Here is a 13,617-nt window from a genome sequence, read left to right on the forward strand (position 1 = left end):
CCGGCAGGGTCAGAAATATTAACCATTATTGGTTGATTTTGCTGACATGGGGGCTGGGTGTATGTGTTGTCTTCATCCTCATCACGACGTGCAGGTCACCTACGGGTGTCAAATCGAAAGACCTGCCTCTGGCGAGCAGAACATGTCCTTGGGCACTCCTGGCACTAAAAACCATACACCATTTAATTTCATTCATATATTTAACTGCTCATCGACACAATTTAGAAATCACACAATCTCCAGAAGTGACTGTTACTTTTCTGTGCTTACTTGTGCTATAACCTGTGTATATATTTATGCATCTTTTTCTTTTGTTTAATTTTCTCCGTTGTGTATAAAATGGTATTACCATTAATAAAGTATTATTAACACCATCCATTCTGCATAAATGTCCAAAAACCGGACGAGTTGGCCATGCGGTCAGGAGCGTGAAGCTGTGAGCTCGCATCCGGGAAATAGTTGGTTCGAACCCCACTGTCGGCAGCCCTGAAAATGGTTTTCCGTGGTTTCCCATTTTCACACCAGGCAAATGCTGGGGCTGTACCTTAATTAAGGCCATGGCCGCTTCTTTCCCATTCCTAGGCCTTTCCTGTCCCATTGTCACCATAAGACCTATCTGTACCGGTGCGACGTAAAACAACTAGCCAAAAAAAAAAAGTCCAAAATATGTCAATTGCCTCTTCTGCATTGTATCTGTTACGTTTTCTATGTTCCGGTATATTTCATCATTACTTCTTGATTTCCAGAGTTCTGTAGTTCTTAGCAGACAGAGTATTTTTTGTATAAGTTTTCTTTCCAATACTTCTAATTTATTCAGCTTATAATTCACTACTAAACGTTCACTCACATATAGGCATTCCGGTTTGACTATTGTGCTTTGAGATTTTTAGGTTTTTAGATAAATAGCTTTTGTTGTAGTTATTCTTGCTCTTTCCATCTTGTGTATCCTTTCTTCTACAGCAGATTTTTCCAAACCATTTTCTTGAATTTTCTCCCATATATTTGAATTACTTTACCTTCTTTATTCAACAATTTTCTGTTATTAGAAATTGTGGAGCATTTTTTTTTATTTGTCATAAATTTATTTTTTCTACAGAGATTCTTAAACCTGTTCTGTTGGCAATTTTTTTTATTTTTCAAGAAATTAACTTGTACTGCTGCATTTTTCTGGTTTTTTGAAAGTATGACAAAATCATTTGCAAATACTAGACAGTTTATTTCAACACCTCTGTTCTTTCTTCCCAGTGTTATTGGTGATTGCTTGTATTCTTTCAGTTTTTCATTCCAAATTCTTACTATTTTCTGTAGGGCGCAATTGAATAGGAGTGGCGATAAACCATCACCTTGCCTTACACCTGTATTTATTTTGAATGGTTTAGATATTTCACCCAAGAATTTTACTTTTGATATGGTGTCTGTGAGGGTTTCACAGATTAGGTTTACCAATTTGTTTTTAACTACGAGCTCTCGGATTATTATCTATCAACATAGTCAAAAGCCTTTTTAAAATCTATAAATGTTAATTAGTCTGTGACGGATTATGGACTTAAGTTGAATATCTGTTCTGAGCAAAATCTGCCCTTTCTAAATCCACTCTGATATTCTCCCAAATGACTGTCAAAAGTAGTTGCTTCTACCCTGTTCAATAATATTGTTGAAAATATCTTGTAAGCTGCTGACAAAAGGGATATACCTCTATAGTGTTGACATCTTACTTGATACCATTCTTCTTCTTCTTCTCCTTCTTCTTCTTCTTCTTCTTCGTCTTCTTCTTCTTCTCACAGTTAAGAGGGGATTATTTTATTACATTTTCCCTTAAAATGGTAACCACCACCACAAACTGGTTTGGGGGTGTCTACTGTGCTAACCCACATGTTGAAGACAGAGTGTAAAGGACACCAAGACTTAAACATACATTATTAATTGTTGGCTACAAAGGCATTTATGTTGACAATTGGGCTTCAGTGAGAATTTATGGTAGAATGAGTTCTTGGTTCAGGGTACTTACAGGGGTTAGACAAGGCTGTAATATTTCACTTTTGTTGTTCGTAGTTTACATGGATCATCTGCTGAAGGGTATAAAATGGCAGGGAGGGATTCAGTTAGGTGGAAATGAAGTAAGCAGTCTGGCCTGTGCTGACGACTTGGTCTTAATGGCAGATTGTGCCGAAAGCCTGCAGTCTAATATCTTGGAACTTGATAATTAGGTGCAATGAGTATGGTATGAAAATTAGTCTCTCGAAGACTAAATTGATGTCAGTAGGTAAGAAACTCAACAGAATTGAATGTCAGATTGGTGATACAAAGCTAGAACAGGTCAATAATTTCAAGTATTTAGGTTGTGTGTTCTCCCAGGATGGTAATATAGTAAGTGAGATTGAATCAAGGTGTCGTAAAGCTAATGCAGTGAGCTCACAGTTGCAATCAACAGTATTCTGTAAGAAGGAAGTCAGCTCCCAGACGAAACTATCTTTACATTGGTCTGTTTTCAGACCAACTTTCCTTTACGGGAGCGAAAGCTGGGTGGACTCAGGATATCTTATTCATAAGTTAGAAGTAACAGACATGAACGTAGCAAGAATGATTGCTGGTACAAACAGGTGGGAACAATGGCAGGATGGTACTCGGAATGAGGAGATAAAGGCTAATTTAGGAATGAACTCAATGGATGAAGCTGTACGCATAAACCGGCTTCGGTGGTGGGGTCATGTGAGGCGAATGGAGGAGGATAGGTTACCTAGGAGAATAATGGACTCTGCTATGGAGGGTAAGAGAAGTAGAGGTACATCAAGACGACGATGGTTAGACTCGGTTTCTAACGATTTAAAGATAAGAGGTATAGAACTAAATGAGGCCACAACACTAGTTGCAAATCGAGGATTGTGGCGACGTTTAGTAAATTCACAGAGGCTTGCAGACTGAATGCTGAAAGTCATAACAGTCTATAATGGTAATGTATGTATGTATGTATGTATGTATGTATGTATGTACAAATGTTAAGTTTAAGAAAATAGACTGATATGTATGTGTTGCAGACCAAGCAAGTGGCTGTGCGGTTTGGACCGCGTAGCTATCAGCTAGCATTTGGGAAAATGGTGTGTTCAAATCCCACTGTCAGTAGCCGTGAAGGTTTCCATGGTTTCCCATTTTCACACTAGGCAAATGCATGGGCTGTACCTGAATTAAGGCCACGGTTGCTTCCTTCTCATCCTTAGCACTTTTCTGTCCCATCATTACCATAAGACCTATCTGTGTCGGTGCGACGTAATACAGACTGAGAAAATAGATGTGTTGCTGCTGGTGTGAGTTTCACCTTTTATGCAGAAGTTGCTGGATCTAATTGCTCAGCATTAAGATCACTTAAATGTGATAGACTTTTATTAGTTCTAAATATTGGCACTACAATATTGCTTAAGACCATTAGAACTACAGTATTTCATTATTCAGTGTTTGACAGTCTAGTTGTTCAAACAAAATGACTGTTTTTAAAATGCCATTGTACTACTACTAATCATGCTCACCTAGCTTAGCAGTATTAACCCTCTTATTATGCATACCATCCTTATCTCTGATGTTGCTGTATATGGTAAGTACAAAGTTTTTGTATTTCCTTGGAAAGCAGAGACAGTTTAGTGCAAGATTACCAATACATGGAAAGCATAAAGTGAAAATGATGGTCACCTGAAGTATGTAATAGTAGGCTACTTCTGTAGTTACTAAATGGAAAGCTATTTCGATCACAGGCAATGGCATGCAGAGAGTAAACCAAAAATTTTGACTGTCCTCATTCTCATACACTCACGTCCACGTGGAGAACAATGTCTCCTTTCCTCTTTTTTTACAGTACTTCCGTATGTTCCATTATGGATGAGGTAGAGAATGTGATATAAGTCGATGTAGTAAAGACAGTGATGATAATTTTTCAAAGATGAAAGAGTTAAAAATGTGTACTGTCCTTTGGACTCAAACCTAAATTCTCTGCTTTCCAGACAAGTGAGTTAACCATTTCTATTAGGAGAATTAACTTTAGTTTTGTTTTAACTGCTAAAACTATGAACTTTTGCTGCCTAGCAATGGTTTAATGCAGTAAACCTGGACAATACTTCAGATTAATATTAGTGGTATTTACGAATGCCAGCAAATGCAGGGGCTGTACCTGAATTAAGGCTACAGTTGCTTCCTTCCTATCTGTAGCACTTTTCTATCCCATCGTTGCCATAAGACCTATCTGAGTCAGTGCGATGTAATACAGACTGAAAAAGTAAATGTGTTGCAGCTGGTGTGAGTTTCACCTCTTATGCAGAAGGTTGCTGGATCTGATTGCTCAGTATGAAGATCACTTAAAAGTGATTGACCCCTTTCAGTTCAAAATACTGGCACCACAATATTTCTTAAGTCCTTTAGAACTACAGTATTTCATTATTCAGTGCTTGACAGTGTAGTTGTCAAACAGAATTTTTAAAATGCCGTTGTACTACTTCTTTGGAGCCTTTGGGGTTGTAGCAGAACACTTTCTTTTGTCTGCTAACACCTGTAAAAAACTGACTAACGATATGTTGTTGACCCTTGACTGCACGTTTTCTACAGAAAGGCATATTTATAGGCATATTTAAAAAATGTCATAATTTTTTCTAAATAATATGGACATAAAAATTAATAGCCTGTTAGTTATTATCTCAAGTGCTCTAGTTCTGTTTGTGAAATATTATTATTACATTACCTCCAAGTATGGTAATTCTGTTTGTGAAATATTATTAGTTTTTGTATGAACTTTTTTTCTTGTAATATTAATGTAATTTTACATAGCCCGCCTGTCGATCTACTGTTTTCCTATGAAGTTTCAAAATTTTAGCAATCTCCAGAGCTACTCTTTTTCCAAAACTGTTCTCAACATATTTGTAGAGATTGCATACAAATTGGTGATTTAATTTTGCTGATGTTTTTATTTTTTAAATAACCGTTAGTTTCTTCATCTTAATGAAGTCCTGCTTTGTCTCAACTGCAGCATGTAATAGACACATTATAGGTATTAGATGCATTATAATAAGTTCCAGATTTCAAGTTCCTAAGTATTTAAACATAAATAAACATAAATATATATTTATAAATATTTGATGTCAGGTGAACTCATAATAGATCCCAGGGAATCACTGGAGAGGTGGAGGGAATATTTTGAACATCTTCTCAATGTAAAAGGAAATCATTCTTGTGGTGTTGCGAACAGCCAAGCTCATGAGGAGGAGGAAAATGATGTTGGTGAAATTATGCTAGAGGAAGTGGAAAGGATGGTCAATAAACTCCATTGTCATAAAGCAGCAGGAATAGATGAAATTAGACCTGAAATGGTGAAGTATAGTGGGAAGGCAGGGATGAAATGGTTTCATAGAGTAGTAAAATTAGCATGGAGTGTTGGTAAGGTACCTTCAGATTGGACAAAAGCAGTAATTGCACCTATCTATAAGCAAGGGAACAGGAAGGATTGCAACAACTATCGAGGTATCTCATTGATTAGTATACCAGGCAAAGTATTCACTGGCATCTTGGAAGGGAGGGTGCGATCAGTAGTTGAGAGGAAGTTGGATGAAACCCAGTGTGGTTTCAGACCACAGAGAGGCTGTCAGGATCAGATTTTCAGTATGCGCCAGGTAATTTAAAAATGCTACGAGAGGAATAGGCAGTTGTGTTTATGTTTCCTAGATCTAGAGAAAGCATACGACAGGGTACCGAGGGAAAAGATGTTCGCTATACTGGGGGACTATGGAATTAAAGGTAGATTATTAAAATCAATCAAAGGTATTTATGTTGACAATTGGGCTTCAGTGAGAATTGATGGTAGAATGAGTTCTTGGTTCAGGGTACTTACAGGAGTTAGACAAGGCTGTAATCTTTCACCTTTGCTGTTTGTAGTTTACATGGATCATCTGCTGAAAGGTATAAAATGGCAGGGAGGGATTCAGTTAGGTGGAAATGTAATAAGCAGTCTGGCCTATGCTGAAGACTTGGTCTTAATGGCAGATTGTGCCGAAAGCCTGCAGTGTAATATCTTGGAACTTGAAAATAGGTGCAATGAGTATGGTATGAAAATTAGTCTCTCGAAGACTAAATTGATGTCAGTAGGTAAGAAACTCAACAGAATTGAATGTCAGATTGGTGATACAAAGCTAGAACAGGTCGATAATTTCAAGTATTTAGGTTGTGTATTCTCCCAGGATGGTAATATAGTGAGATTGAATCAAGGTGTCGTAAAGCTAATGCAGTGAGCTCACAGTTGCGATCAACAGTATTCTGTAAGAAGGAAGTCAGCTCCCAGACGAAACTATAGTTACATCGGTCTGTTTTTAGACCAACTTTGCTTTACGGGAGCGAAAGCTGGGTGGACTCAGGATATCTTATTCATAAGTTAGAAGTAACAGACATGAAAGTAGCAAGAATGATTGCTGGTACAAACAGGTGGGAACAATGGCAGGATGGTACTCGGAATGAGGAGATAAAGGCTAATTTAGGAATGAACTCGATGGATGAAGCTGTACGCATAAACCGGCTTCGGTGGTGGGGTCATGTGAGGCGAATGGAGGAGGATAGGTTACCTAGGAGAATAATGGACTCTGCTATGGAGGATAAGAGAAGTAGAGGTAGACCAGGACGACGATGGTTAGACTCGGTTTCTAACGATTTAAAGATAAGAGGTATAGAACTAAATGAGGCCACAACACTAGTTGAAAATCGAGGATTGTGGCAACGTTTAGTAAATGCACAGAGGCTTGCAGACTGAACGCTAAAAGGCATACCAGTCTATAATGATAATGTATGTATGTATGTATGTATGTATGTATGTATGTATGTATGTATGTATGTATTTATGTATGTATGTTGAGTGTTATCTGATAGAATCTGATATTGTTCTTTTAAGAACAAAACGTACCATTTTATTTTAATTAAGTTGTTTCTTTTTTGAGTATGATTCTGTTACTATATGTTTTCTTTTTTCAGATAGCTTACAAATATATAAACCAAAATTAGTTTCAGCGGACTGAAGAACATAACAGTTATAAATTAAATGAGTCGAAACTGGAAAGAGATGGCTTCAGATATAACAGCAACAACAAAAAACTTCTTTTCTTTGGCAATGTGAACTGCTGATACTTGGTTGAGCATTGTTCATGGCTGCAGGTTCATATGCTGCAGTAATTGGATCTTGATCAGTGCTTCCAAGGCCTCCACATATTGTTAAAATGCAACATGCTCCTTTCTTTCATTATCCTTATTAGTAGCTTCATACATAATTTAAAAGGATGAAGAAAACAATGAGTCAGTGCATAATGTGGTGATTTTTATTAAATTGGTGCTAGCTGTACTTAATAGACACAATTAAGTTACATAAAAACACTAAAAGCACTAGAACTAAAGCACATTCGTGCATTAGATACTTTTTTTCTAGTGGCTTTACGTCGCACCGACACAGACAGGTCTTATGGCGACGATGGGATAGGAAAGGCCTAGGAGTTGGAGGACAGCGATCGTGGCCTTAATTAAGGTACAGCCCCAGCATTTGCCTGGTGTGAAAATGGGAAACCACGGAAAACCATCTGCAGGGCTGCTGACAGTGGAATTCGAACCCACTATCTCCCGGATGCAAGATCATAGCTGCATGCCTCTAACCGCACGGCCAACTCGCCTGGTGCATTAGATACTGGTATACACTAAGTCATTTGTGAAGAACAATAATGATTGTTTTAGAGAAGCCCACTTAGAGGATGGGCCTACGTAGTTGGAGGGTGGATATGACCTTGTTTCAAATTCTTCATGCTCACTTTGATACTTGCCGGGGATAGGATGATTGTGACAACTGTACCATTGATACTTCTGGTGAGTATGGCAGCGTGCATTGCCAGCATTCTTGTAAGCTCCCTCTGTGGACCACTGGTCGAGTGCTGGCCTCTGGATATCCCAAGACTTCAAGTTCAAAATTTACCCAAGAAAATTAATTAAAACTCAGCCATAGATCACCAGACAGAGATGCCATGTTGTGCCATCTAGTAGAGTAAGCCCAAACATCAAAATTGACACTCAGGTACCTGAGAAGGTGTCAAATGAAATGCCTCCACATAGTAGGTGATGCCATAAAATTATTATTTTTTTGATTCGTTATGTCCAACTAAGGAGCGCATTTGAACGTATTTAGCACAACGTTTCTTCATTTCTTCCCAAAATCTCTTCATCCTTTCACTGTGCTGCTTTTTGTGTTCGTCCATTCTGTAGCTTATCTTTTAGGTTGATCAGCAAATTTGTGTTTGTTTATGAGATTTCTGGAATTTTTTCTGTCTTGCAAGATTTCTTTATTTATGCCAATTTCCTGAATGTCTTTGTTTATTTCTGTAAGCCAGTTGTGATTTTTTAGAGATATTGCAAGATTTAGTATTTTTCTTTGTTAGCCTATTGTTATCCATCCTGATCAGGTGACCATAGAATTTTAATCTTCTTTTTCTAATGGTATCTGTGATTTTTTCTGTTACTTGATAGATTCCCTGTGATTTCCTTTTCATTCCAATACCATTTTCGCATTTAGGTCCTAGAATTTTCCTTTCATGTTTTTCAATGTTTTTTATTTGTGATCCGCCACCAATTATCAGAGTTTCTGATGCATAAAGGGCTTCTGATTTGACAACTGTGTTGTAGTGCTGTAATTTTGCGTTTTGGGATATAGATTTTTTTGTTGTATGTGCTCCATACGATTTTGTAAGCTTTTTGTAATTCTTTCTTTGTTTGCTTGCTGTTTTATGCAGTTTGGTTGTATAATTTCGCCTAGGAATTTGAATTTATCTACTGGGAGATTTTCCCATGTCTGGTGATTAGAGGATGGTTGTTAAATCCTGATTTTGTACCTTACATATACTTCGTCTTTTCATATGAAATTTGCGGACGTATTCTTGCCCCTATTTCATGAAGTTTTTCTATGGACTAGAGTTCTTCTTGTTTGTTGTTGGAGAGGATTGCCAAGTCATCTGCAAAGGTGAGGCAATCAAGGTGAATTTTGTTTTTGAGAAGTCTACCAATATTGATCCCTTTAGTTTCATTTTTCCATTCTCACACCACTTTTTCCAGAATTAGATTGAATAGTAGTGGTGATAATCCATCGCTTTGTCTGACCCCTGTTGTAATTTTGAATGGCTCTGAAATTTCTCCAAAAAATTTAATTTTTGCTGTTGTGCCTGTTACAGTTTGCTTGATCAATTCCCTTGTTTTTCTATTGATTTGAAATTCCTCAAGTATGTTAATTAGAGTCTGTCAGTCTATTGAATCATAAGCTTTTTTGAAGTCAACAAAGGTAATTATTATCATTTAGACTTTCACAGCCTGTTTAGCTATTCATGAAGTATATTTTAGGCTTATGCTGTGTAATTAATTATAAACACACTCTAAGCTTTTTGAAAGGAACCTTGCCTTTCTTCATCAGGAGACAACAGAGAAATGAAATGATGCATTAAAGGTTGCTAGGAGAAAGCAACAAGGAATTTGAAATGGTGCCCTAAGATGTAAAAGGGATGCCATTTTAGCCCCATGCTAGAGACAATGAATGGCAACAGTAAAGCATTATTCTCTAATGGTTCTAGGTAGCCATGATTCACTGAGGTTGTAGCCTGTATCACAGTTGAAATTATCTGGGTGTGTAGGTATTTCAACCGCCCCCCTGATAATTCTTGGGCAATATTGCATTATACGGGCAAGAACATCCACTTCTTGGAACAAGACATCATGACCAGGTGTTAAGGCATGATCAGCAACAGCTGATTTATCAGGTTGGTTGAGTCTGATACATTTGGTATGTTCTTTGATGTGAGTACATACCGTTCTCGAAGTCTGCCCAGTATAAAACTTGCCACAAGTACAGGGAACTCTGTAGATACCAGGTTGTTGCAATTTAGGCAAACTATCCTTAGTTGGTCGCAGGAGTTGCCTAATCTTAATTGATGTTCCAAGAACAGTTCGTACATGGTACCTACATAAGATTTTAGCAATACGATCTGTCGTGTTATGTATGTAAGATAGGTAAGCAGTTCTTTTTACATCTTTTTCCTTATCAGGCGTCCGATTATGTGTCGATTTCAGAACAATTGAGATCAAAGCTCTGCTGTAACCGTTGCTGTCAAGGGTGGTTCTCAGGGTGTTAATTTCCTCTTGTAGAGCTGACACTTCACAAATCCTCCTGGCTCTGGTAGTCAGAGTTGTAAGGATGCCATGTTTCTGGACAGGGTGATAGTGAGAATCTGCGTGGAGATATCTATTGGTGTGTGTAGGCTTACGATAAACACTATGTCCTAAAGATCCATCCTCTTTCTTGGCGACAAGAACATCTAAAAATCGACACATAATCGGACGTCTGTTAAGGAAAAAGATGTAAAAGGAACTGCTTACTTATCTTACATACATAACACGATGGATCGTATTGCTAAAATCTGCATGAACTGTTTTTGGAACATCAATTAAGATTACGCAACTCCTGCAACCAACTAAGGATAGTTTGCCTAAATTGCAACAACCTGGTATCTACAGAGTTCCCTGTACTTGTGGCAAGGTTTATATTGGGCAGATTTCGAGAACGGTATGTACTCGCATCAAAGAACATACCAGATGTATCAGACTCAACCAACCTGATAAAGCAGCTGTTGCTGATCATGCCTTAACACCTGGTCATGATGTCTTGTTCCAAGAAGTGGATGTTCTTGCCCGTATAAAGCAATATCACCCAAGAATTATCAGGGAGGCGGTTGAAATACTTAAACGTCTAGATAATTTCAACCGCGATACAGGCTACAACCTCAGTGAATCATGGCTACCTATTATCAGAACCATTAGAGAGTAATGCTTTACTGTTGCCATTCGTTGTCTCTAGCATGGGGCTAAAATAGCATCCCTTTTACATCTTAGGGAACCATTTCAAATTCCTTGTTGCTTTCTCCTAGCAACCTTTAATGCGTTGTTTCATTTCTCTGGTGTCTCCTGATGAAAGGCAAGGTTCCTTTCAAAACGCATAGAGTGTGTTTATAATTAATTACACAGCATAAGCCCAAAATATACTTCATGAAGGTATTTTTTGTTTGTTTTGTTTTACAAATTTGTAAAATAGTTTTTAGGTTTAAGATTTGTTCTGGGCATGATCTTCTTTTTCAAAACCCTGCCTGATATTCTTTAATGAGGTGTTCGGTTTGTTTTTCTAATCTATTCAATAGGGCTTTAGAGAAAATTTTGTAGATGACTGATATTAAGGAAATCCCTCTGTAATTGTTTGTATATGATTTATCCCCTTTCTTGTGGAGTGGATAAATTAGTGCACATTTCCAGTCTTCTGGAATTTTCTCAGTATTCCAGATGTTCTGTATGATTTCTTGAATTGTGTAAGCTATTTTCTCACCACCTTTTTTCAACATTTTAGCAGTTATCCCATCTTTTTCTGGTGCTGTATTATCTTTCAATTCTTGAATTATTTGCTTGCTTTCTTCTAGAGTGGGAGGTTCTGAGTCTGGATTTGTGTTGTAGGTTTCTCAAAGGTTGATTGGTTTTGTGGACTTCCACTATTTAATAGACTTTTAAAGTAGTATGCAAGAAGTTTGTGGTTTTCTTTCTTATTTGTTTCTAATGATCCGTCTGGACGTTTGAAGTAAAGACTGGGCGCTTGGTAATTTTGGAGTTCTTCTTTAAAATTCTTGTAGTAGTTTCTAGAGTTCTTTTTCTGCAAGACTGCTTTGATCTTGTTTTTGTTTTTCTGCTCTAATAATTTTGTATGTTTCCTTCTGTACCTTAAGGAATTCTTACCGTTTGATTTCAGATTTACGAGAGTTCCATATTTGTCATGTTCTAATTCATAATTCTATTGCTTGGTCACTTGTCATTCCACCATCTGTGTTTCCGTTTCCTAGGCGGTGTGCCACTTTTCTGGTATGCCTTGCATACTGTATTTTTTAGATTATTCCAGTCTGAGAGGACATTTGATGGTAAATTTGCAAAGAAAATATCGGAATTTAATTTGAAAAATTCTGGGTCAATTCTTGGCGTTTTCAATGTTCTCATTTTGGACCTGTTAGGATGAAACTTCACTTTCACTAAGGATAAGTAAAATTCTGAATCCATAATTCCTTTTTTTTTTTTTTTACTTTAACATTCATGACTTCTTTTTGGTTTTGCCTGGTGATGGCTACATGATCAATTTGAAATTTGCCTAGATATTGATTGGGGGATCTCCAGATCATTTTCTTTCTTGGTAGGGCCAAGAAGTGTGTTGACATTAGTTTGATGATGATGCTTGTTGTTTAAAGGGGCCTAACATCTAAAGTCATTGGCCCAGACATTAGTTTTAAATTGAAGATTTTGCAGAAGTCTACTAATCTGTTATCTCCACTTTTCACAGAAGACTTGCAGGCAATAGACTGGAGTCTTCCTATTATAGTGACTGATGTGGAATTAATATGTTTATTGAGTAATTACTAGTTATTGATGCTATTTGTTGTTCTTCTAATTGACAAATGTAGGTAATCAGCCCCACAAATTGTTTAAGTATGGTGTATTTAATTTTCTTAATTATATCTTATCAGTTGATTTACTTGAGTTGAAGCAAACTTTGCAAACATAGAAAATATTTTGGTGGTATGAATCTCATGACATAAAAATCCTTTATGGGCGATTTTTTTCCAGGACTTGGCTTATTTAGCATAAAACTTGCTGGCAGTTGGAATAACTCAGACGATAGCCTACTAGGTTTCTGTTCCTGAGTTGGCAGATTTGATCCTGGCTTTGTGTGGTGTTTTCTTAAGCTGCTCAGATACACCATTCGTGTGTTGATTGATATCCCACTGTAAAAAAAGAATTCCTGTGGGAATAAATTCCAGCACCTTGGTGTGTCTGAGTATTTAGTGAGATGTCCAACCAATAATATCATCATTAAAACTTGTTGGGATGTTTGTTAACTTGTGTGTTTCAGAATGTTAATATAGGTAGACCAAGCTCGATAGCTGCAGTCGCTTAAGTGCGGCCAGTATCCAGTATTCGGGAGATAGTGGATTCGAGCCCCACTGTCGGCAGCCCTGAGTATGGTTTTCCGTGGTTTCCCATTTTCACACCAGGCAAATGCTGGGGCTGTACCTTAATTAAGGCCACGGCTGCTTCCTTCCTACTCCTAGCCCTTTCCTGTCCCATCATCGCTGTAAGACCTATCTGTGTCGGTGCAACGTAAAGTCAGTTGAAAAAAAAAAACATTGTAATGGAAATTTACCAGATTTCTCTCTCTCTTCTAGGTACCTGTCAAATGTTGATGACTACAACATGTGGTTTTATTCAGTTATATTTCCCTTGTGGAATGTATAAACCTACCCAGCGATTAGTGCGGCCGCCTGGGTTTTATAGGCACATGATGCTTGTAGGATGCACTAGGTAATCTATTTTAGTCTTGTGAGATAATAACTAAATGTTTTTGTACATTCTTTTATTAATTATTTCTTTTGACAGATTTACTACAGTTATCCTAGGTCTTGTAGCTCTTAACTACGTAGCAGTGAGCTTTACTGAGACTATCAAAAGCTCAGCTCCATTATTTACTGTCCTAATCTCCAGGTATATTCTTGGTGA

At 37.4% G+C, this 13,617-nt stretch overlaps 1 protein-coding gene across 2 annotated transcripts in view; it reads left to right on the forward strand.

Annotated features, from left to right (window-relative positions):
- LOC136876521 (solute carrier family 35 member E2A) overlaps nt 1-13,617 on the forward strand; it is a 155,626-nt gene that overhangs the window by 24,245 nt on the left and 117,764 nt on the right. For both annotated transcript variants that reach the window (XM_067150538.2, XM_067150539.2), the window contains exons 3-4: nt 13,287-13,422; nt 13,498-13,613. In XM_067150538.2, the coding sequence (XP_067006639.1) occupies nt 13,287-13,422; nt 13,498-13,613 (252 nt within the window). The remainder of the gene's footprint in view (nt 1-13,286; nt 13,423-13,497; nt 13,614-13,617) is intronic.

Source organism: Anabrus simplex, chromosome 6 (assembly GCF_040414725.1).
Source record: "Anabrus simplex isolate iqAnaSimp1 chromosome 6, ASM4041472v1, whole genome shotgun sequence".
NCBI classification, from domain to species: Eukaryota; Metazoa; Arthropoda; class Insecta; order Orthoptera; family Tettigoniidae; genus Anabrus; species Anabrus simplex.